At 48.3% G+C, this 22,335-nt stretch overlaps 10 protein-coding genes across 10 annotated transcripts; 4 read left to right on the top strand and 6 right to left on the bottom strand.

Annotated features, from left to right (window-relative positions):
* Positions 1-505: 505 nt before the first annotated feature.
* Positions 506-1,295, top strand: N7500_003426 (nucleoside deaminase; the record flags this gene model as incomplete). The annotated part of the gene is made up of 5 exons (XM_056674572.1): positions 506-580; positions 633-737; positions 798-1,006; positions 1,060-1,157; positions 1,213-1,295. The coding sequence occupies 5 exons, from the start codon at positions 506-508 to the stop codon at positions 1,293-1,295; spliced, it is 570 nt and encodes a 189-aa protein (XP_056535097.1).
* A 295-nt stretch (positions 1,296-1,590) lies between these two features.
* On the bottom strand, positions 1,591-2,415 carry N7500_003425 (putative NADH-ubiquinone oxidoreductase 21 kDa subunit; the record flags this gene model as incomplete). Its single annotated transcript, XM_056674571.1, has 5 exons — positions 1,591-1,665; positions 1,723-1,925; positions 1,996-2,201; positions 2,255-2,271; positions 2,356-2,415. 5 exons carry the CDS (start codon positions 2,413-2,415, stop codon positions 1,591-1,593), a joined length of 561 nt encoding a protein of 186 aa, XP_056535096.1.
* Positions 2,416-2,752: 337 nt separating this feature from the next.
* Positions 2,753-3,715, top strand: N7500_003424 (Chromosome segregation in meiosis protein 3; the record flags this gene model as incomplete). The annotated part of the gene is made up of 3 exons (XM_056674570.1): positions 2,753-2,976; positions 3,070-3,148; positions 3,218-3,715. 3 exons carry the CDS (start codon positions 2,753-2,755, stop codon positions 3,713-3,715), a joined length of 801 nt encoding a protein of 266 aa, XP_056535095.1.
* A 363-nt stretch (positions 3,716-4,078) lies between these two features.
* Positions 4,079-5,848, bottom strand: N7500_003423 (Regulator of chromosome condensation RCC1; the record flags this gene model as incomplete). The annotated part of the gene is made up of 2 exons (XM_056674569.1): positions 4,079-4,903; positions 4,958-5,848. 2 exons carry the CDS (start codon positions 5,846-5,848, stop codon positions 4,079-4,081), a joined length of 1,716 nt encoding a protein of 571 aa, XP_056535094.1.
* Positions 5,849-6,168: 320 nt separating this feature from the next.
* On the bottom strand, positions 6,169-7,982 carry N7500_003422 (RibD family protein; the record flags this gene model as incomplete). The annotated part of the gene is made up of 2 exons (XM_056674568.1): positions 6,169-6,839; positions 6,881-7,982. The coding sequence occupies 2 exons, from the start codon at positions 7,980-7,982 to the stop codon at positions 6,169-6,171; spliced, it is 1,773 nt and encodes a 590-aa protein (XP_056535093.1).
* A 376-nt stretch (positions 7,983-8,358) lies between these two features.
* On the bottom strand, positions 8,359-11,781 carry nic96 (linker nucleoporin NIC96; the record flags this gene model as incomplete). Its single annotated transcript, XM_056674567.1, has 6 exons — positions 8,359-8,685; positions 8,742-9,475; positions 9,540-10,521; positions 10,584-11,250; positions 11,322-11,655; positions 11,721-11,781. The coding sequence occupies 6 exons, from the start codon at positions 11,779-11,781 to the stop codon at positions 8,359-8,361; spliced, it is 3,105 nt and encodes a 1,034-aa protein (XP_056535092.1).
* Positions 11,782-12,260: 479 nt separating this feature from the next.
* On the top strand, positions 12,261-16,421 carry N7500_003420 (uncharacterized protein; the record flags this gene model as incomplete). Its single annotated transcript, XM_056674566.1, has 5 exons — positions 12,261-12,584; positions 12,657-12,733; positions 13,985-14,520; positions 14,662-15,647; positions 15,699-16,421. 5 exons carry the CDS (start codon positions 12,261-12,263, stop codon positions 16,419-16,421), a joined length of 2,646 nt encoding a protein of 881 aa, XP_056535091.1.
* A 447-nt stretch (positions 16,422-16,868) lies between these two features.
* Positions 16,869-18,594, bottom strand: N7500_003419 (F-box domain protein; the record flags this gene model as incomplete). The annotated part of the gene is made up of 2 exons (XM_056674565.1): positions 16,869-17,707; positions 17,757-18,594. 2 exons carry the CDS (start codon positions 18,592-18,594, stop codon positions 16,869-16,871), a joined length of 1,677 nt encoding a protein of 558 aa, XP_056535090.1.
* A 430-nt stretch (positions 18,595-19,024) lies between these two features.
* Positions 19,025-19,643, bottom strand: N7500_003418 (uncharacterized protein; the record flags this gene model as incomplete). The annotated part of the gene is made up of 2 exons (XM_056674564.1): positions 19,025-19,088; positions 19,144-19,643. The coding sequence occupies 2 exons, from the start codon at positions 19,641-19,643 to the stop codon at positions 19,025-19,027; spliced, it is 564 nt and encodes a 187-aa protein (XP_056535089.1).
* Positions 19,644-20,234: 591 nt separating this feature from the next.
* On the top strand, positions 20,235-22,188 carry N7500_003417 (FGGY-family carbohydrate kinase; the record flags this gene model as incomplete). The annotated part of the gene is made up of 3 exons (XM_056674563.1): positions 20,235-20,447; positions 20,510-21,070; positions 21,127-22,188. 3 exons carry the CDS (start codon positions 20,235-20,237, stop codon positions 22,186-22,188), a joined length of 1,836 nt encoding a protein of 611 aa, XP_056535088.1.
* Between the last annotated feature and the right edge of the window lie 147 nt (positions 22,189-22,335).

Here is a 22,335-nt window from a genome sequence, read left to right as displayed (position 1 = left end):
TTGATATGTCAACTGACACCTGAGGCAGCAAGCACCCATCTTTACCTGCGTGCATACGGAGTACATTCTGCAATACTATCAGATCTTATGATGAATCGCGGTCTGAAATCCTATAAATGAGCCTTCTATTTCTCTATTCATTCAAAGGAGTAATGGTATTAGAGAGGTCTTCGATATATGCGATTTGAATTCAGAAAAATTGCCCACATTGCACTAGATACATAACATGTAGAAAAAATATTATCGAAAGATTAGAAAATTCAAAATCGTGAAATTTCATATGATCCAAGAGCACCAAGAAGGATCCCAGCTAAATGAATATCTATTGTATCATGTTGGACCTTGTGGCTCAAAAGTTGGTCAACCTCACTGGGAAATTTCGGGTGCCACTGCTCTTCCTCTTCTGACTCCTTCACTTCCTCATCACAATGAAATCCCTGACTAGGAATCGGTGTCAACTCAAAATATAAAATCTTTTCTAGAGAACAGAAAACCCGAATTGGCCATGGAGTTCAAGAATGACTCCGTAGTGGCGGAGGACTCGAGACATGGACATTTCATGAGACAAGCCTTGTTGATGGTGCGAAAATTCTTGATGCCGAGGAATGGAGACATGCTCATTGAGATATCAGGGTGAAAAGGCTCTTCAGTCAGGCGAGACTCCCGTTGGTTGCGTTCTGGTGCACAACGATCAAATTGTGGGATTTGGCATGAATGACACAAATAGATCTATGAATGTGGGTAGCATTCTAAAGATCGTAATGCCTCAACGCGTAAAAACCGCTAACAATCCCTAGGGAACGAGACATGCTGAGTTTATAGCGATTGCAGAGATGCTCCAAAGCTACCCTAGGTCAGCATTGCAATCTACTGATCTCTACGTCACGGTCGAACCCTGCGTCATGTGCGCTTCTGCGCTGAAGCAATACCACATCCGCGCTGTGTACTTTGGGTGCGCTAATGATCGATTCGGAGGCACTGGAGGTGTTCTTTCTTTACATTCCGAGTCAGTATAACTCAATGCCGGCGAGCCGATCGTGTAAGGCTGATTGGACACAGCTCCTCAATTGACCCATCATACCCTGTCTACGGTGGGCTGTTTGAGAAAGAAGCAATTATGTTGCTCCGTCGTTTCTACATACAGGAGAACGAAAAAGGTAGGAGTTGGGACGCATAATCCCTAAGCTTGATTACCTGCTGATTGCGTGGCAGCTCCTAACCCCAGACCGAAGAAGAATCGAGAGTTGAACACGAAATTCGAGAATGGCAATGAAGAAGTGCCACCAACCTGGTGAACCAACCACAAGGCTCGGATTCGGGATGTCTCCAAACATCGGCTAGCTCACTACGCAATACCTTCCGAGCTAGATTTAACCCGCTGCCGATACAGCTGGGGAACTATTAGATCCAAAGGGCCATCTCCATGTAAATATAAGAGGCGTTGGGGTTGATCAGAACTGGAATTTGTATTGCGAATATCAATTGCGCCCCCAAAAACACACACAAAATCGGATATGTGTACAAATCTGCAACACTGAACGGAAAGGCTGCCCATCATTCTTTTTTTTCTTTCTAGCTGATGGTGTATATTTATGAAGAGCCAGTACGCTCTGCCTCCAATTCCTGCTCGGCCTGCTGGTAGTATTTGGCAGTGTCCACGCCATGCTGACACAAAAACAATCAACATCATCCTTCTCAGATTGATTTGAATACAGTACTTACTTGATCATGGTTGACAAAGTTGAACCATGGAACAACATGGATGAAAAGTTCCGAGTACCGCGAGTTGCGGGCTGCCATACCTTGTAGATTGGACGACATCTGGGATTTACCGTACAGAGGCTCGCCCTTCTTGACCTTGTCGACCATCTCGCGAGTATCCATTGCGACCTCTCTCGAATTCTCAGTGAAACCGTAAAAGCGCTCTGTGAAGGTTTGAGTTGAGACATTATCCAAAACGTGGGCGAGGGTTTCTGGTGGGGGAATATGGCTTACGGCAGGATCGCTGATAAAGGACATGAAGACCGCCCAGCAGACCAACAGCTGTCGCGAGTCGCATAACGGGAGCGAAGCCACCCCGGCCTACATGCGACGGGCTTGCTCTCTCCATGATCCAGAACGAGATGGGAGCAGCCGAGGCCATACCGCCAGCCACGGCCCAGTCGGAAGGCCGGGCATATCCGAACACCCGTTTCAAATGCCTGATAAAGATGTGAGCTTGTGAGAAATTCTTAGAATCCGGGGTAAACCATACGGGTCGGAATCGATCAACTGTGGGATATGTTAGCAAAAGACGCGAATGAGCAGTTGGAGACGGAAAAGTCGCAGCTCCAATTCATGCTGTATCTATCATACCGGGTAGTCAGTGTTAGCCCGCTTAGAGGGCACAATGGCTGTTTTGGTATCGGTCGCCATGTTGCTTGAGGTGTGAATGTGCAGGCATTGGAGGTTGAAGTTCTGAGAGTTGGAGGGAGAGGCTAAGCTAACCTTATTAGGCCTAGTAAAATTAAGGCGGACAAGTGGTCCAAGAGCCAATCAGAACGCAGATAACAGCATACTCGCGTCACGCGTCAAAACGGCATTTGATTGATTGCCACCAATATGCCAATATCGTCTCAAGACGCGAAAGTTGACGTACTTCGACCCAGGTGCCACGTCTTTTTCTTTTTAACCTCCAATTACCGCGCTCGTTCCAAACCACCTCTTTGATATAATTGCACCTACAACAGTATTTGTACGCCCGAGTGGAACTATGGCGAACGTTTCAGAGCGAGGAAGCTCCCCGACAGCGGGTGAATTGAACGATCTTTTTGATTATGATATCGGCTTAGATGAGATTATTCCGGATAACAATGCTCCCAATGCAAATAGCACCAAGGTCTCTGGTACAGGGGATTCGACACTTGGTTTGGGTCTTGATGAAGAAGTGAAAGTCGCAAAAAAACGACAACCTGTGGCAAAACTAGACGAGGGCCGGTGAGTCTCACATAATATCCTGCTTCCTGGCTGAAATTCTTTTTTTGCATCGAAAGAACACCTGGGTTGCAAAAGTGCTGATAAATAGGCTAGTTTACTTTCACAACCAGGCATCCCCAAACTGCGACATACTGCCAGACAGAAATTGAAGTTCAAGGGCAAAGGACACGAGGTTCGCTCTCTTGTCTATCTAGCATACTTAAAGCATGAGAAGTGTAACTGACCTGGGGGTTCGCTATAGTTCAAGGATGCCGCACGCCTGCTCAACTTTTACCAGCTATGGCTCGATGATCTATTCCCACGCGCAAAATTCACAGACGGCCTGACAATGATTGAGAAACTGGGACATTCGAAACGAATTCAGGCCATGCGACGAGAATGGATAGACGAGGAAAAACCGAGACTCTTCGATAGCGCCGGGGCTACGCAGGAGGAGCTCGAACATCGCTTCGGCCCCAGGAACACTGCAGATTCCAATAATAATCCATCAGCGATTCCTCAGGACCAGGAAGCGACTACCGACCAAGACCTATTTATTCCAGACCCAAACGAGAGCGCGCGGCCTACAACCAGCCACCCTGAGCCCGAGGACGATGATTTGGATGATCTTCTCAGAGAACAGGATGAGCCAATGATCGATTCCCCCTCCGACGTGCGTGCCTCATCCTCACGGGCACCAGATGACGATAACGACGAATATGATGCTGAATACGAAGCTATGAAGGAGCTTGGGATGTAGCTGTCAAGGCATCTTGTGCAATATATTTTAATGACAGCGATGGAATATGCTTAACCTCGGGACAAGCCCCTTATACCTGCCAGACCACACCTGTCTAATCAAATCACCTTGGCCATGTATGGCTCAGATAGGTATCGCGTAACCGGAACTCAAACGAGCTTGAAACTAGGATGACTAGAAACAATACATTGGATCATATTGAAGAGCGAGAATTAATTTCAAATGATATGCTAACGGGTAACGATAACTGGAGATTGCAAAGAAACTTTCATGTACTGCCTTGGAGACGAGTCAACACACCGAAGGGAGAAGAAGAGACATTAGATGTTACAATGGAGGAGAGGTCAATGGAAGATATTGACCTCACTCGCTGACAGGCTCCGTGAACACAGAGAATTGACCACCAGCACCAGCCCAGTTCAATTTCTTCCCACGAGTAGCAGTGTTGTCAATAACGGTAGCCACCTCGATGTCATCTTGTGTACCTTGGCCAGTTTGGTATGTAGCGGAGAATCCCCATGACCATGCACGGCCATCGGCATCGATAGCGAGAGAATGATCCGAGGCAGCTGCCACAACCTTGGCCTTGATGCCAGGAACGGGGGTAGGCGCAATCAGGATACGGGGGCGATCGCGCTCATCTTTGATAACAGCGTCATCGGTAAGTGTATCGATTTTCAAGCCACTTTGGAACCCGTCGAGACGGCCCCAAACCAAGCACTCACCATCGCCAGCAATGGCAACAGAGTGATGAGAGCCTCCGCAAATTTGCGAAATATTTCGGTCCGAAAGAGATTCAACAAGGGTAGGATGCACGATAGCGGCTTCGTCGTCGCCGGCACCCTCGCGGATAGCCGTTGCGCCGAAGCTGTTCAATCCCCAGGCGTAGACATTTCCAGTGGTGTGAACAGCAAACGAGTGGTATGAACCACTCCCGATGTGGACGATGTTCTTGGGAAGACCGAACTCCCGGGGCTGAAGGCCGTTCAATCGGTTGCGCTCCACGATTCGGCGACCGAGCTGATTTTGCTGCCCGGAGCCCCACGAGTAGACACGACCTTGGTCGTTCAGGGCAAGAACGTGATTGGCTCCGCAAGTCAAGTGTGTGATCTTCTTCAAGGACGAGATCAAAGTTGGAGTCTTTTGAACGTGAGAAGATGCGTCAAATCCGAGGATTCCATCATTGCTCTGAATTTGTGGTTAGCGAAAGGAATTCGATCCACGGTAGTCAGGAAATCTTACTCTGAAGGTGCCCCAGCCATAGACCAGACCATCATCGGTCAGGGCAAAGCTCGCGCTATCGGCGGCGGCGACTTCGACGAAGACAGTGCCTTCGGGGAAAGCGGCAGCAGGGATAGCAGTAGGAATAGACTCGCGGGGGTTCAACCCGCTATCTTCATCGTCGGAATCGGAATCGCTGTTGTTTTCAATGTCCTTGTATCCACCGTCCCATTCGGTCTCTCTTCCGAGCGCGCCCTGGTCGTTCACTCCCCAAGAGAAGATCTTGTTGTCATGGGTTAAAGCTAGGCAGTGCATACCTCCGACAGCTACCTGTACAACTCCGACCTCTTCGGCAGACAGAAGCTTGTTCAAACGTGGGCGCTTCACATCAATGGCATTCTTAGCTGTGCCCAGACCCAGCTCACCAGAGCTACCCTCACCACAGACAAATACGTTCAGCTTAGACTTTGGGGCCTCATTGATGACAACTTTGACCTTGGGCTTTGGCTGACGGGCTTGCACGACACGCGACCTTTTGATTTCGCGAGGCTTCTCTTCATCCTCGTTAGCTTTGCGCTTCTTTGTACCAGAGGCCGGTTTGGTGGTAGACGTTGCCATCTTGCTTGACTTCGCAGTTGACTTGGTAGTCGCAGTCGGCTTCGCAGCGGATTTCGCAGTGGATTTCGCAGTGGATTTCGCAGTGGATTTCGCAGTGGATTTCGTAGTGGATTTCGTAGTGGGTTTCGTAGGTTTGACAGTGGGCTTTGCAGGCTTTGCAGCTGGTTTGGTAGACTCTTTCACGGGATTTTCAGTCTTGGTCATGGTGGCTTGCCTCGCGCTGGTGCGAGTACTTTTCTTCACTGTGTCTGTCGAAGCCTCGACAGGCTTGGACGTGTTCTTTTTAGGGGGCATTTTGCCTCTAAACTATTAGAAATAGCAAAGAATGAAAAGAAGAAAAAAAAAAAAAAAAAAAGGAATGTTTCCAAGCTGAGATTGAAAGAAAAGCAAAAAGGCGCGTAGCGGGTTAAAAAAAAGGGTGCCAAGCCAAAACAGCGAAAACAGTCAAAACATAGCACATTCTCTCCCCAGCCACCTTCAATGGGCTGATTCATTCATCTTATTTGAAATTAAGCGATTTCTCTTTTCTTTTCTCCCTGTTTTATGAATAGAATAGGAAGATGATCAATCGAGACAATTGGGACAATAGAGGTAATACTAGTCGAAACAAGAAGTTAATAGCTTTCGCGAATCTTTCCACACATAATCACATTTTGTCCCAATGGCATCCATTTAACATCTCGAGGATTTAATGCAGCATTGGGTGTACCCTTCTGATCTTGTTTGGAGTCAGGGCTGACATTCACTCCGCCCCGGCCAAGGTAGGTGGGAGCAACTGTCACAATAATCGAGTCAATGAAGTTTGTATACTCTGGATTCAACAATTCACTCAGGACCGTACCACCACCCTCAATCATGACGCTCTTAATACCCTCAGATGCCAAGGCACGAAAGACAGCTTCCCAGCGTAATCGCCAGTGCTGATTGTACTCTACAATGCGGAGAAAATCTCCACCGTAGCCTTTGAGCATCACTAGTGTCTGGGGATTGATTTGTGCTCCTGGGGATAACACAACCCATGGAGCTTTCCCTTTGCCTTCAACGGCAGTACGCAACATCCGGCATTCAGGATGGACAGGCCATCGGCCCATCGGATCAATGATCACTGGCCGTGGTTGCCACATTCTCCCCAGGCCTCCAAATCCGCCGGCCCCTTCCAAACGGCAATTTAGACCCGGATTATCTGCAAGGACAGTTCCTACTCCAACAAGAATGGCATCATGCCGGGAGCGAAGATAATGGGTCATCAATTTGGCCTCCGGCCCAGACAATACCGTTTGCATTCCTGGTTGAAGGGAGATCTTGGAGTCCATTGACGATGCGTACGACAGTGTGACATGGGGAGCTCCCGGCGGTCCGAGTGGTTGGGAAGGTAAGGGTTTAAGAAGTCTAGCGAGAATTGAGGGAATGATAGTGTGTCCGGGGGCAAAACTGACGAGATTGAGGCTGGTTTTGTTTGGGAGGACACCTCGTTAACACCATCGGTGCTTTGGGTTTTAATGATACCATGACCCTTCTGGTATTCGTATCCCTCATGTGCGACCAGATTCACTTCTGGGTTTTGTATACGCCACTTGGCGGAGATGTTGCGGACGTCCGTAACAGTGAAGAATCGCCCTCCAGCCTCCCCAAGCTTATCTGGCTCTTCTTGGAATTTGGTATAGATGGAAGAAGGGAGGTATCCCTTCACGGATTCTTTGCGCGCGTACTCCATTAATCCCGAGTTCCGCTTCACCCGGTCGATGTAGTCGAGGTCATGCGAGTGGACGTTACAACTTCCCGGCGTTCTCGCGATAGTAACTGTCGAGTACGCGCCATCGAACCGGACGACCTTGATTTGAAAGTTACAGATGCCTCCCTCTCGGACTCTTTTTTTGCGAGGGCGTTTGCCCTCTGGTAAGGGGCGAGTTTCTGATGTGCGATGTGTTGGACGCCGTAGACGGCACATGTAATAGTCGGTGGTGCAATGGCCCTCTTTGCTCGCATTTGATCTTTGTTTGACCCACACATTGTCAATAAAGGGCCAATATGTCTCAAATTCTTCGAGACTGATTTCTATCGGGTCCTTGCACTCGAATAGGACCTTGCGTATGCGCGCTAGATTCGGCGGATTGTTGAAAAGGCTAGGGGTGGCCTTTGGACCTTGGCTCGTTGATGCGCTGCTGCTCTGAGGATCTCCAATGGTCGTAATTCGCTGTGTTGACTCGTTCTCGCCACCATGTAATGCTTGCTTATCGAGGGCACTGGATAGATTGATCGGGGCTGTGGTCTCAGGTGGGGTTTCGTCTATCGTGTCTCGTGCATGGCAGCCCTGTTCGATCTCTTGGTCTATTTCCAAAAGGTCTTTTGCCTGCATTGGAACCCCATTGTGCGGGGAGCCTGCCTCGCTGCCAGAACTCTGTAAGCTCGAGACGGAGGCATGGTCCATCATGGAGAAGGGGTGGCAGAATACAGGTATAGCTCTGTATTCCCAACTATGGCAATGAAATGGCCATTTCACTGGAGAATATCCCCGGAAAGACGATATATACAGATCATATCAGAGCGAAATGTCGGAGAAGGAGCCTCGGGAAGAACTTGGTGGGGCGGAAACATGAAGGCCCGGACATGTTTACCCTTCCTGAGGTCCACCTGTACGTAGTATACCAAAATATCAAACCCATAAAGGAGAATTACATAGTTGACAGTTTGCAACTAGATTTGGTCTTTGAAAGCAGATAGACATTACGAGATCGATAATTTTATTCTCTTCGATTGTATCAGAGACAATTAAGCACAAAGTATCTCAGTATCTCAAATCAAATCTAATATGCCCCGATATCCGCTCCAGCACGAGCCAGAGTCTCGTAGACTCGTGGCGGCAATTTGTACTTGACCATTCCCGAGAAGACCATGAGATCCTTGGCCATGACGAGCAAAGTATCTGCCAATCCCTGGCGCACTTCACTATCGTACATCCCAAAGGTTCGCTTTTGGCGTTCATAGCCAATGCATGTGATGCTCCACATAATGATGGGTCCGACGTTGCGTGAAATGATAGGTGGTAAAGATGAGAAAGCTTGGGCTGTGCTTCGAATATACGACACGGAGCCTCGTGCTTGCAGGGGGAGAATATTCAAAGCATTGATAGCCTGTTACGTTCATTAATAAATCATGGAATAAGACCATAGGGGTAGAAGACACTTACATCAAGAGCTGGCGCCCATCTGCCGGCTTCAACTTGGGTCTTTGCTTCCATCATACGCAGCAGCAACCCACAAGCATCGCGGTTGATCTGTCGAATTTGTCCATAGTACATTCTGTCCGAATCGTAAAGACTGATCATGTTCTTGGCAAGCACACCGGGATCATCCACGGCAGTCAAACTGAGGCTGCTTCCGGCTTCCCCTGCCTCTGGCTGGATATCTTGATTTTGGTCGACCCTGGGACACAGGGGTTGCAGCTTCGGCATGGCACCACCTAGCTCAACCGCAATCGCATCTGACAAGGCACGGTTGATGATGTCAATGACACGGTCATAGTTCTCTGCCAAGTGGTACAGAAGCACGGCATCCGTAATCAGCCCCTTATCGTCCGCAACAGCAGCAGCTTGAACCGTAATAGTTTTCAAGAATTCTTGCTGGTCAACCAATTTGATCAAATCGAGACGTTGCTCAATGGCTCCCTTGAGACGAGTACCATCCGCCCGAATATCGCCAAGCAATTTGGCAAAGTCTCTGGTTTCTAGGATGAACTCTCGCAAGGCCTCATGGCAGACTGATGCTTGGGACTTTCCTAGAGCACCTGGAAGATCTGCATTGAGGCAAATCAATGTGAAGTAGTCGATGGCAGCTTCAACAAATCCAGTGCGGAATTCTCGGGTGTATTGAGTCAAGAGATATCCGAAATTGATCTGGGGATATTGCTTGACTGTAAAGGAGACTGCATAAAGCGAGAACATTTGAGGTTAGCAAAATCAGAATAGTATGGCAAAGGGTGAGCTTACGAATTTCTTCCCCAGAGGTGTAAAAGTCGGACACGCGCAAAAGACCATAATAGGACAGAGCGATGGCGAAATGAACAGCGGTGACTGGTGCATAAGTGCCGAGATAATGCACAGCCTGCTCAAACATTCCTCCTAATATCTGCAGCAGGAAGTAGGTTCCATAGCCACCGGGTCCCTCATTGCCTTTGACGAAGACTCTCTGGCCAATCTCCTGGATGTCGGTCTGAATGTCCTCCAGGCCGAAAACGTCACCTGCAACCTCTTCAGCGCGATCGTCCTCTCTTGCAAGACTGAACTGTAGCCACATCCAGTCCTCGACGGTTTGCTTCACACCATCCAAGCGGCGACGCGAGAGATCGCAGCGGCCAATGATTTTGTAGCATGCCATTCGGTAAGGATCGACTGTATTTTCAGGTGCGTTCCTTGAACGTTGCTGGAACTCGCCGTTGATTTTTTGCTGCAAGTCCCGGGGAAGTCTCCTGCTCTGCGCATACGTTGTCATGTAGGTCACGAATTTGTGATCTAAAGACCGGAACCCACTGTCCCGACTCACGTATTCAGCTGCCTCGGTCACAAAACCACATCGAAGAAGGTAGAAAATGAGAATCCAGCAGTAGTCTTGGTTCACCATTTGGAGCTCGGTACCGTCAGGTGCCAAGTCCTTCCTCGCAGCTTGAAGACGGATGTAGGCGCGAATCTTATTGATGACAGTTGGAATCCCTCCCAATTGTGCTTCCCGGGGATTTTTGGCAATGGCCGTTTCCACTTCGTCGAAGAATGTGCTCTCGAGGAAACTCCTGGACCCTTCAAGAATTTGTTTCCTGAGTTCGATTGCTTTGAGAGATTTGGACGATTCTTCAAGGTAATTTTCGGCATACTGTCGCTCTTTCACTGCTCCAGGCTCCGATGGGTTCATGATATTTGGCTTCTCATGGACAATTCTTATCAAGGCTTGATATGCACTGAAGAGTTGCCGGGGTACCTGGAAAAAGGAAAAGGATTAGCTGGACGAACATCCATGCTGCAAAAAGGCTTGAAACTTACATCACCACCGGCTTGGACTTCAACATATGAAAACTCGTCCAGTACGGGATAGCATTTTCCTTGGAGTCTGGCGAGATTCAACTGCTGAACCTTCTCCGCGTAGTGGCCCATCTTCTCCCGTTGGAACCTGAGATCAGGCGAGTGAGACGCAGTTCCTTCGTTGCGCTCTGCTGGATCTTCAAATATTTGACGGCCTGCCAAGCCGACCCCAGGTGTGCCAATCACTGACTTCTCAAGACCGGAACGGCCGAAAACGCTTCGGCGGGATGCGGTTGAGGGCCCACCGGCTGGAACAGCCCCGTTCTGCTTAGACTGCCTTGCCGACCTTCCAAAGGCTCCCCTGGTGGTAGATTTCAGTCCTCCAGCGCCGGTGGCGTCCTTCTGTGATAGCCCGAAGTGGTGGAAAATTTTTTGACGTTGGTCTTCCCAGTCCATGTCTACCTTCTCCTCTAGAAAAGCATCGAAATCCCGCTGAGCTCTGGTGAGACCCTCTGCGATCATGACTTGTCGGCCACGTTGCTGGATGTTGCGTAAAAATCTTTGGTTGTCTGGATCAAAGTGGTCTAAGTCCCTCGCTGGGGCGGATAGAGATGCCTGGGGGTCCATGGACTTGAGGTCGCGCAATGCTTGTCCCGGCGAAATGCCAGAAGCTGCAAGAAGATAATGACTATTGATGATATCGCAAGGTTAGCTAAGGCCAATAACAAAGTGTGACAGGATGGTGGAGATGAAACTCACGCTTTGCTGTTCTTGCCGTTTGGGGTATCCTTTTGTCCAGCGGAGCCTAGCTCTCGTGCCTTCCTTCGAATGTCATCCAGACCTAACTGGAGACTAGGCACGTCTTCAAAGTTGTTGTTTTGGATAACGGATGACAATGGTCGCTTTTTCCCACGCTCTAATAGGCTATTAAAAAATGCAGGTTGCGTTGGCTGAGTTGCAGATTGTCCCTGGGTTTGAGGATTGCTAGCTTGTTGGGTCTGGCCCAAGATTGGGGCTGGAGCAGGCTGTTGCTGGGCCTGAGATTGACCTGCGAACAGAGATGATGTTTGCGCGCCTTGCGCGCCTTGTGCGCCTGTAGCAGAAAAGTTTGCGAAAGGACTCGCTGTCGAATTGTTTGCGCCAAAAAGGCTGTTTGACTGTGGTGTTGTCGAGGTTCCAAGACCCCCCCTCCGAAGAGAGAGCCGGTGTTGGAAGCCATTGGAGGGCTCGTAGTTTTGAAAGCTGTCAAAAGACAAGGAATATAAAGCACAAAGTCCAGTGAGGCTATGCTTTAAATTAAATCACTTTGGGTTGGCGACGAAGCAGAAAGATGCTTCAGGGCTTATCAACGGGCAAGCAAACTGGACTGCGCACAAGAGCTCTCTGTGACCTGTAAAGAATCACCACAATAAGTAGAGGAATTTCTGGGGCTTTCAGGTACAAAAAGTTGAGCTTCGGCTAAGCTCTGCTTGTATATCCACAAAAGAAAAATGACCAGTGATTGAGGGTCAGTAGGTGTCAATAGGCAATTGAAAAGGCTGTTTAGAAGCTCTAAACAATTCAACCCGACGTTTCGGATCATCTATTTACCGATTGACCGAAAATCCTATTGTTTCCTTTGTTCATTCACCAATGATCGGAACTCATTGAACCCATTGAACCTCTCGATAATAGTGTTCGATAAATTGATTCACAAATATGCCTGTGTTCCAATCCAAAACCTTTCGTCGGACAGCTACAGAATCATCGTCCCTCGGTGAGCGGCTCGGTGCGTTCTACCGAGCGCGACTAACTCGACACCCTTTCATTCTTTTCGGACTCCCATTCATGGCCGTTATTGTAGCTGGGTCATTTGCCTTGACACCTGCTGCTGCTCTACGGTATGAGCGGTATGACCGCAAAGTCAAGCAGCTCAGTCAAGACGAAGCATTTGATCTCGGACTCAAAGGTCCTGACGGGGAAGAGGGAATCAAACGCAACCCGCGGAGGAGAATTATTGGCGACGAAAAAGAAGAATACTACGTATGTATTATCTAATTCTGATCTTATCACCTGACAGTTCAACTAAATGCTGATGATTGTGTACGCCCACAGAGACTCATGGCCAAAGACCTCGACCAATGGGAGCAGAAGCGAGTAGAACGATTCAAAGGTGAACCAGACGGAAGGCTGTAACACTTCGCGTTCAAGCATCTGAGTGCTCTGGTATCCACGAACGCAACGACAACACGCGTTCCTCATATGACCTCAACCTAGCGTAGGAGCTAGGAGTACATTACAGTACATTTCCATGTTGAGATAAAGGAGGAGACCAGGAGTCTGGTCACTCAATTATCCGATTGGTCTTTGCATACAACGCATGCCATACACCATTCTCCCTACCTAGGTAGCCATTGGAATTGGTCTCGCTTACTCCCTCAGCCTCTCGAATCTTGTATAAAGCATACAATGTACACTTCCGCTTCCCGAACCTCATATGCTGGATCAATGACTGCGAATATGGGATATATCTTGTTTTTTTTCAAGTCTTTCGCCTCATCCTTTCGCTTGTCATATCGACCTGAAACCTGCATGAGTGGAACCACACCACGGTTGGTCCCTTGGAGGCTCGCCACCAACCGGGAACTGGGATGATATCACCCTTAATATGGGGTCAGCCTAAAGACATGTCCAACATAATTCAATTTCGAGATACATCGGTGTATGCATTGATCCATAACGATCCATAATGTAGGGCTCCTGTTGCTTACTCAGCCATAGACACCTGGAGCCCTCCCTTTATATCGGTTCTCTTATCCAATTACTATGTATCCATGGCGATACATTGATACATTGATATATACATATATATATATACCTATATAGGATATCTTGATTGACATATCCAACATATTACATATACAGTATAGTACAGTACAATACATTATATATACAATATCACAAATCTAGAAATCTAGAAATCCAACTACGTCAGAACCGAAGTGAACCCGTGATCCCCCACACAACCACGTCATAACTTTTCTTCTCGAAGCCCCCAAATTTCTTCACCTAGTTTCCCTGGGCTGCCCAGTGTCAGATTATTAATCATGCAACACGTCTGATATCACAGACCGGTTCACTGACCTTTTTCGTTTTGGTTTTTCCTTTTGGCTGGACCCTGGTCTATTCGCTTGCCCCTCTTTGTCCCTACGTCAGATATATCTCGATTCATTCCATCTGTTGTCTAAGTTTTCACTCTTTATTAGACATCTACACCTGCATTGCATGTTTATGAGCGATTCTGCTACAGCCCTTGGTCTCCGGCCCTGATATCTTGATCCGAAAGCTTGGGAGCACTTGTCAGTCTAATCCCCGAGGAGCCGCTTGAAATTACCCACACGGTCATTGATAAGGAGAATTTTCAGCTGACCGTCTTTCGACAGACCAGAAACTGGAGTTGTGGAAACCAACCCGCCTGCCATGACAGGCCCAGGACGCTCACCCTCCTCACCTTGGGTACAAAGTGCGCAAGGTGGTCATCATGATGGTACCACACAGCCCTTCCAATCTGCCATGTCGCCATCAGCCACGGGCATGATTTCGAGCGCGGCTTTTGCAGAAAGATCAAGCCCCAATTATTTTGGCATGGCTGTGCAAAATCCCAACAATTCACAGAATCCCAACCCAGGTCTGTCCGTGCAAAAGAACTGGGGCACATTACCCCATACGCAAGCTCTGTCGAGTCCAAAATTGCCAGTGTTTTCTCAGGAATCGGTATCTGCAGGGTTGAAGAATATGTTGAAGACTGAGCCTGAAACCAGCCGCATACGCCGGGAATCAGCATTGCATGGATCTTCCCCCTCCCAAACGACTTCATGGTCAGCGCCTTCGGCCTCACATCCGCTGGGAAATTTTTCATTTGCGCAGCCCAACGGACCAAAGCTTCCAACCAGCAAGAACTTAGCACCCACCTCACAAGGTATGACTGACCACTATTGGATTTGGGGGGGTGTTTTTTTTTTTATCCTCTTCTTTTTTTCTGCTTTGGTCCTATAACCCCTAGCTTGCTCTCCTGCATAATTTCCATGAGGTATATCAGATACTAACACAGTTTCTTCAGGAGTCACACCCGCGTCTTTTCCCTGGGTATCAGCCGAACGCTGCGCGGAACTTCTTGAATCATCTCAGTCAAATATCATGCTATTCGACGTTCGCCCATTTGCTCATTTCAGGCAGGCCAATATCAAAGGATCACTCAATTTATGCATCCCCACTACACTACTCAAGCGCCGATCATTCGATACTCAGAAACTTGAGGGCACCTTCACAGACGACGCCGACAAACAGAATTTCGCTCGTTGGAGAAAGTGCGACACGATCATAGTCTATGATTCCGCCGCGGCGGATTCGAAGGATGCAGCGCCTCTCTTGAACCTTCTCAATAAATTCCAGGCTGAAGACTGGAAGGGAGATGGGTTGATCTTACAAAACGGATTTCGAGGTTTCTCGGCCCGGTTTTCACATTTGATTCAGAAGTCACAAACGCAGACGACCGGGTTATCCTCTAAACGTCCCTCTCCCATGAGAATCAATTTACAATCTGTTGCCCCTGTAGTGGGTGGCTGTGCCCTACCAGAATCAACCTCTGCCGCCAATCCATTCTTTGGAAATATCCGACAGAACATGGATCTCCTCGGAGGTGTCGGACAAATTCCTTTGAAACAGCCCGACCGATTGACCGAAGAAAAGCGACAGCAGCTCCCTCCCTGGTTGCGGGGCGCTTCCGACATCAGGGATCAAGGGCATATTGTCTCGAACAAGTTCCTGGTTTTGGAAAAAACAGAGTTAGAACGCATGAAACAGGCTTTAACATATGAAGGGCCCTCGGCTGATACCGACGGTGGCCCTAAGAAATATCGCGTTGCGGGGATAGAAAAAGGCACGAAGAATCGTTATAATGATATTTACCCATTCGATCATTCCCGTGTCCGACTCGAGGGAATCCCACCTGGGGCCTGTGATTATATCAATGCAACTCATATTTCCGCCGAATTTACCAATCGGAAATACATCGCTACTCAGGCTCCCGTTCCTGATACATTTGATGTGAGTAATAGCCCCTCGCATTGTTGTTATCATATCACTCACAATATACAGGACTTCTGGCGCGTGGTATGGGAGCAAGACATTAGACTCATCGTTTCCCTCACTGCAGAGGTTGAGCGGGGACAGGTGAAATGCCACCGATATTGGGAGTCGGGAAAATATGGACCATTTGAGGTGAAGGCCTATTCGGAAAAGCACATCTATATCGAACCCATGGTTGGCAGCCCCAAGGCATCGACTGAACGATCTGATGGCACAAACGAAAACCCAGTCATCACTGTGCGAAACTTCAGTATCTGCCATACATCATTTCCCTTCCAGCCGCTTCGCGATATCACCCAGCTCCAATATCCTTATTGGCCCGATTTCGGGACAACGTCGCAGCCTACCCACCTTCTCCATTTGATTGAGCAATGTAACAAGGTCATCCGTGCCACCAGCAACTCCAGCTTTAGTAGCCAGCAACCAGAACCGAAAGGTCAACGGCCAGTACTGGTGCATTGCAGTGCGGGCTGTGGGCGTACGGGAACCTTCTGCACTGTCGATAGTGTCTTGGACATGCTGAAACGGCAACGTGTGCAGGCTATCGACGGTGGCGGCCTGGACCAGAACCCCAGCGGATCAACCGAGTGGATGGGGGATTTCAATCTTGACCTAATTGCAAAGACGGTGGAAGATTTCCGGAGGCAAAGACCGAGCATGGTACAGAACCTGAGTCAATACGCACTCTGCTATGAGAGCGTGCTCGAATGGCTCGTTTCTCAGATGAAGTAGAGCAAGTCATCGGACTAGGTTCTTCTTTTCCTTAGCCCCCGCCTTCTTTTGTCTTGCTATGATGACGACCCTGGGATACCCTTTTCTGGCCTTGAATTCTTGAGGCCATGGTTTTCTTTTGATCTATGTACAATGTCATACAGCTCGTGGTTCTGCATTTTTTTTGCATTTTCTGGAGTTTTGGGTTGCTTTGAGGATAAGGAAAAACGGACACATTTTATTTGCTCGGGGATTCTTCATTGCGTAGTTTTAGCATAAAGGAATGGTAGTGTCTTGATCTGCTTATTGAGATTCGAGAAATACTCTATTTCAGTTACAGTGTTTTGGAGACTCATAACCACAAATGCGTCTTTGGTATTCAGCGATTAACTTCAAGACTTTCACCACACCTTAAACGGCAGGGGTTCCGACCAATCTACGGATCTTCCAACTTTCTCGTCATGGTTGTCAGATAACATCCTCTTGCTCTTCACTCTTGGCGTGCTGCCTGCCTTTTCCGCTATAACCGAGATTCAGGAACATCACTCCACGATCAGTAATCGCAGCCAGCTCGTCTTCCTTCGTGAAACGCAAGTGTGAGCAAACCACCTCTAACTGGAGGACAACCGGTCGCAACTCGATGACACCTGTAGAGGATTCCCATGATGATGGATAAAAGCCGTTGCTATTGTTCTCTATCAATTCCGAGGGATTCAGTGTCCAGACATAGAGGGTTTTCCAGTTCGCGACAGCCACACGAGTTCCGCGACGTGAAGTTGCCACGGGTGAGCCATGTGAAGTTGATATTTCCCGGAATCCACCAAGCTGCGCCATAATCCGCCAGTGATCAAAACGCCTGCCGCGGTCGAGATTCAAGACATGGGTACATCGCGGGCCAGTATATGCCTCAGACTTCAGGAGGCATGCCACAGTCCATTTTTCGACGCGGTGGGTGGCAATGCCGAAGGCGAGATACTGCCAATGGCATGGTTCTCCTTGGTTTATATCACCGAGGTAATGGGTACCGAAGAACGGTATTGCAATTGAGAATTGAAGCGAGAGTGAAGGCGAAAACTGCACAGTGCATGCGTTCTCATTAACATGGGGCTTTGGCTCGCCTGGGAGGCCAGGAAGGCGATGAAGTCTCTGAAAGGCCCCGTAGATGTGTTGAGCTCGGTAGTGGTAGAGCAACTGGAAGCCTCGATCATTGAAAGCCAGTCTCATAGCGGGGCCTGTTTTCCGAGAAGGACGGACAGACGGGTCTTGATAATCAGAGCTTGTCAGAACGTAAGCCTCGAGGGCGGCATCTAGAGATGTCAGGAATCACTTTCAGAACAATAGAACGACAAAACGAACGGATAATTCTACAGGGATTATCTCCCTTGCTTTGGTCTGTGCCACGTTGGCTTGAATCATCTTCCTCTTCCTCTTCCTCTTCGTCGTAGAGCTGGGTATAGAGGACGACGCAGTGATCAAAGGGGTCAAGCGTGTTTTGCCATGATATAGCAATTTTGTGGTTGGTAACGGACAAAGCCAGTGGCCTATAATCTCGGCATTCGGGAAAGTCGCACATTCGAATGGTATCTTTCCGGCGATTCAAGTGATGGCAGGCCAGGTGAATACTCCCATTGGGGTGAGACTCTAGGGCATGTTTGACAAATGGGTGATCTGTATCCAATTCTCGGTCTAAGAATGGTTTGAATCGATGCAGCACGTAGACTCCACCGTTTTCATCAAAAGCAGTTTGAATAACCTCGATTTCCCCGATATCCTGTCCTGGAGATTTCAATTGGACTTCGGTCCGATTTCCATCGCTCATACCAACCAGATGGACAGTACTGTGGCCTTTGAAGACAAGCAGTGCTCGTACACTGTCTTCTAGTGCCTCAAGAGTTGATGCATGGTAGTCAATTATTCGATCTTGATACTCATAGGTGGGGCTGGCGTAATGTTCTGCACCATCTAAATGTTCATAAGATCGTCTCATTAACTCACCAAACAGACGCTTGGTTTGATGAGTTTCAATACCGTCATTCCAACCAGGAGTATTATGTAACTGATGAATGATGACTTCTCGACTACCAGAAGCAATCTCATAAAGCCTGCGGCTTGAAAAGGCTGCCTGGAAGTAGGTTGGTGTGTCGCAGTTTCGAAGGACTAGCTGTATCAGCTCTGTTGGTAGTTGAAGTAGCATGGCAATCTGCACCGGATCTAATAGGAGGTAAGCATATTTCTAGAAGCGATGCACAGACTTTTTACCTCGGGGGGGTTGGGGAGCGCTGATTTTGGCCGAGAAAATGGTAAAAAAGATGGGAAAGGCAATATTGGAAGATCTTTTTTAGCGGTCTATTTATATGAGCAATATGAAGTTCCATACTTCTAGATTGTGGATTTCTTCGCACTTGATTGCTATAGACTTAAATTAAAACAGATGTAAATAGGTTCCTACAGGTAAACTACAGGTTATACGGAGTACAATGTTTAGACTTGTTTTAAACTCAAGTGATCTTTGTGAAGGAATAGTTGTAGTCGGGTAGGACCCTTGAACTTGTTCCCGAAGGCTGGTCTACTCAAAAGAGTCTGATGGATAGTATTATTTCGAGATGGGTAATCTGATAAGAGGTCTATTGTCCTTCTCCGCCCCCGGACATGCTGATGAAAGTGATGATCAGAAGAACCCACCAGTACCTAGATGATCAATTAGCACACGGAGAAAAAAAAAAGGGACACACCTCTCACTTACTTCTGGAAAAGAGACTTTTCTTCGGGTTGCTCTGGGTTCTGCCCGTCGGGCCCGACAACCACTGGCCTGTTCAGGTGAGGCTGCGTCCCGGATTCGTTCGAGACGAGGTCAATTCGAGGACCAGATGTTGAGTCTTGGGGGCTGATAGATGTAGAGAGGGAGACAGTGTAGACTTCGTTGGTTGGACCGAGGTGAAGGCGAAATGTGGGTTGTTCACTGGCTAAGGAGGACAACGACACGAGACTTCCCACCCATTGCTTTGTGTGTGTGGATGTGGAAGTATAGAGACCAACGCGCACCAAACTATCGCTCTGACCATCCTTTGGGGGTTGATATGAAACCACATCCGATTTCATCAAGATTGGGTCGTAGGAGATGCGCGCGAGGACGGATGGCTGTGACGATCCCAGGGGCCAATACAGGATGTCGGTCGAGAGGGAGGCATTGGTGACAGAAATCAAGAGCGACACAGCGCTGAGAATGGTTGGTAGGAACCGCATGGCGATGAGAATCCTAAGGGGACCCGAGATGTGTCGAGAAGAAAGTCGGGGAGCTTGTTCCCCCACGATTACAGATACCCGTCTGAAGATGAATACATTACAGTACGGAGTATATCATGTTAAATATACTTGTATTCAATTCGGACTATTATATATATCTTATATATTTTCCATATTCTCAATGTACATAGTACATGCTCATATTAAAACATATGTCGAAAACCGGTATAAATTATCTATCTATACAGGTACATCATTTACACTTTCATGGTACATACAAAGTACATGTAAAGTACACAAAGTACTATCATGACACGGCAGTAAACTCCAGTATCGGCAAAGTACTCAACAAGTGCCTGGAAGGTACCGCCTAGCACTGCTCCGGCAGGGGGGCAAATTAGATGCTGTCACACTGTAAACCTCCCAGTTCAACTTTCAATTGTCTTGATTCACTCTTTCAATCCCAATAAATACAGATATTAACAGTAATTCTGCTTCGATCAAATCTATATTCGCTGGTGACTAATCCATGGTGAGTAGGTTATCAATTAATAACAAGCTCACTTCGAAAGTAAAGAGCTATACAGCAAAATGGCCTCGCTGCCCTACCATCGTGCCTCCCATCAGAGCTCCCGGAAAGCATCCAGTGACCCTCGAGAGGATCTAGCCGTTCATCTCGACTACTATATTGGTATTGATGTCGGAACTGGCAGTGCCCGTGCCTGTATCATCGACGAAAAAGGTGATATTGTGGGGTTGGCCTCGGAGAATATTGGTCTTTGGCAACCAGAGCATGGTTACTATGTGAGTGAAAACTGCAAGCAATTTGGGGGGATGATGGTGAACCAGTCTAACCTAGCCTCCAGGAACAATCTACCTCCGATATCTGGCGTTGCATTTGTGTCGCTGTTCAGCGCGTTATTAGCCAGCACAATGTCAGCCCTGACACGGTTCGTGGTATCGGGTTTGACGCCACCTGCTCCTTGTCAGTCTTCTCCAATGATACCGACGAGCCAATCTCTGTAACTGGTCCGAATTTTGACTCGGACCGCAACGTGATCTTATGGCTGGATCACCGCCCAGTGGAGGAAGCCGCAAAGATCAATGCTACCAACCACAACTTACTCCGCTATGTGGGCGGGAAGATGTCTATTGAGATGGAGATCCCTAAGGTTCTTTGGCTCAAGAACAACATGCCGAAGGAGCTCTTTGACAAATGCAAATTCTATGATCTGGGAGATGCTCTTACACACATTGCCACGGGCAATGAAAAGCGAAGCTTCTGCAGCGTGGTCTGCAAGCAAGGATACGTGCCTGTTGGCGTCGATGGGAGCGTCAAGGGGTGGGAGGAAGATTTCTTGCAGGAAATTGGCCTGGGTGACTTGACCGAAGATAACTTCAAGCGCATGGGCGGAGTCGACGGGGTGGTGAGCCTTTTCCTAATGAGCGACGATGCAGTTTACTGACCTCTATTGTCACACAGAATGGTGATTATTTGAGTGCCGGTGAATTGGTTGGCACTCTCTGCGATAAGGCTGCAGCCGAACTAGGCCTGCCGCCCGGTATTGCCATTGGCAGTAGTGTGATCGATGCTTACGCTGGCTGGATTGGTACCGTCGGATCCAAGGTCGATATTGACCCAGGTCAATCTAGCGCAGACATTTCCAAACTTGATAGATCAGAGGCTTTCTCTCGCCTCGCGGCTGTCGCGGGAACCTCCACATGTCACCTTGCCATGTCACCAGACCCGGTTTTTGTTGATGGTGTTTGGGGACCATATCGGGACACAATTCTCCCCGGATACTGGATGGCCGAAGGTGGTCAGTCTGCCACAGGAGAATTGCTCAAGTATGTAATTGAGACTCACCCGGCATTTAACCAGGCCATTTCGATTGCCGAGTCATCCCATCCCAACATTTACGAATATCTGAATGAACATCTCAAAGAGATGGCACATGGCCAAGGAGCCCCAAGTGTATCCTATCTTGGACGCCACTTTTTCTTCTATGGTGACCTCTGGGGCAACCGCTCGCCCATTGCAGATCCCAACATGACTGGCTCGATCTTTGGCCTAACCAGTGACAAATCTGTGGACGGCCTTGCCATTTACTACTACGCCACCATGGAGTTCATTGCGCTGCAAACTAAGCAGATTGTAGAAACAATGAACAAAGCAGGTCACCACATCACATCTGTTTTCATGTCGGGCTCCCAATGCCAGAATGACATCCTGGTCAACCTCGTTGCATCTGCCTGCGGCATGCCTGTGCTGATTCCCGAGTACATTCATGCTGCAGTATGCCACGGTGCTGCTATGCTCGGTGCCAAGGCTGCCAGCGCCGATTCCCAGGGCAAGACCACTGATCTCTGGGACATCATGAATCGCATGAGCAAGCGTTGCAAGAAGGTGTTACCGACAGCAGATAAGAACGAGAAAGCCTTGCTCGGTGTTAAGTATGAGGTCTTTCTGGAGCAGTGCTTCAAGCAACAGAAATATCGTGAGATGGTGGACGACGCCGTGGGGGCTTGGAAGTCCACGTCCTAACTTGACATGACTGACGATTTTTCTTTCCTTCAACCAAAACAAAACAGGGCATGAGTACCGGGGTGCTATGATCTACAATATCATTTTGTTCAGTCATTATCGCATAATCAAAAAGAATGGAACCCAGATGACAGACTAATAATCAAA

The sequence above is a fragment of the Penicillium coprophilum genome (genome assembly GCF_028826855.1).
Source record: "Penicillium coprophilum strain IBT 35676 chromosome Unknown utg000002l_segment0_segment1, whole genome shotgun sequence".
NCBI lineage: Eukaryota > Fungi > Ascomycota > Eurotiomycetes > Eurotiales > Aspergillaceae > Penicillium > Penicillium coprophilum.
This window is presented reverse-complemented; position numbering and strand designations above follow the sequence as displayed.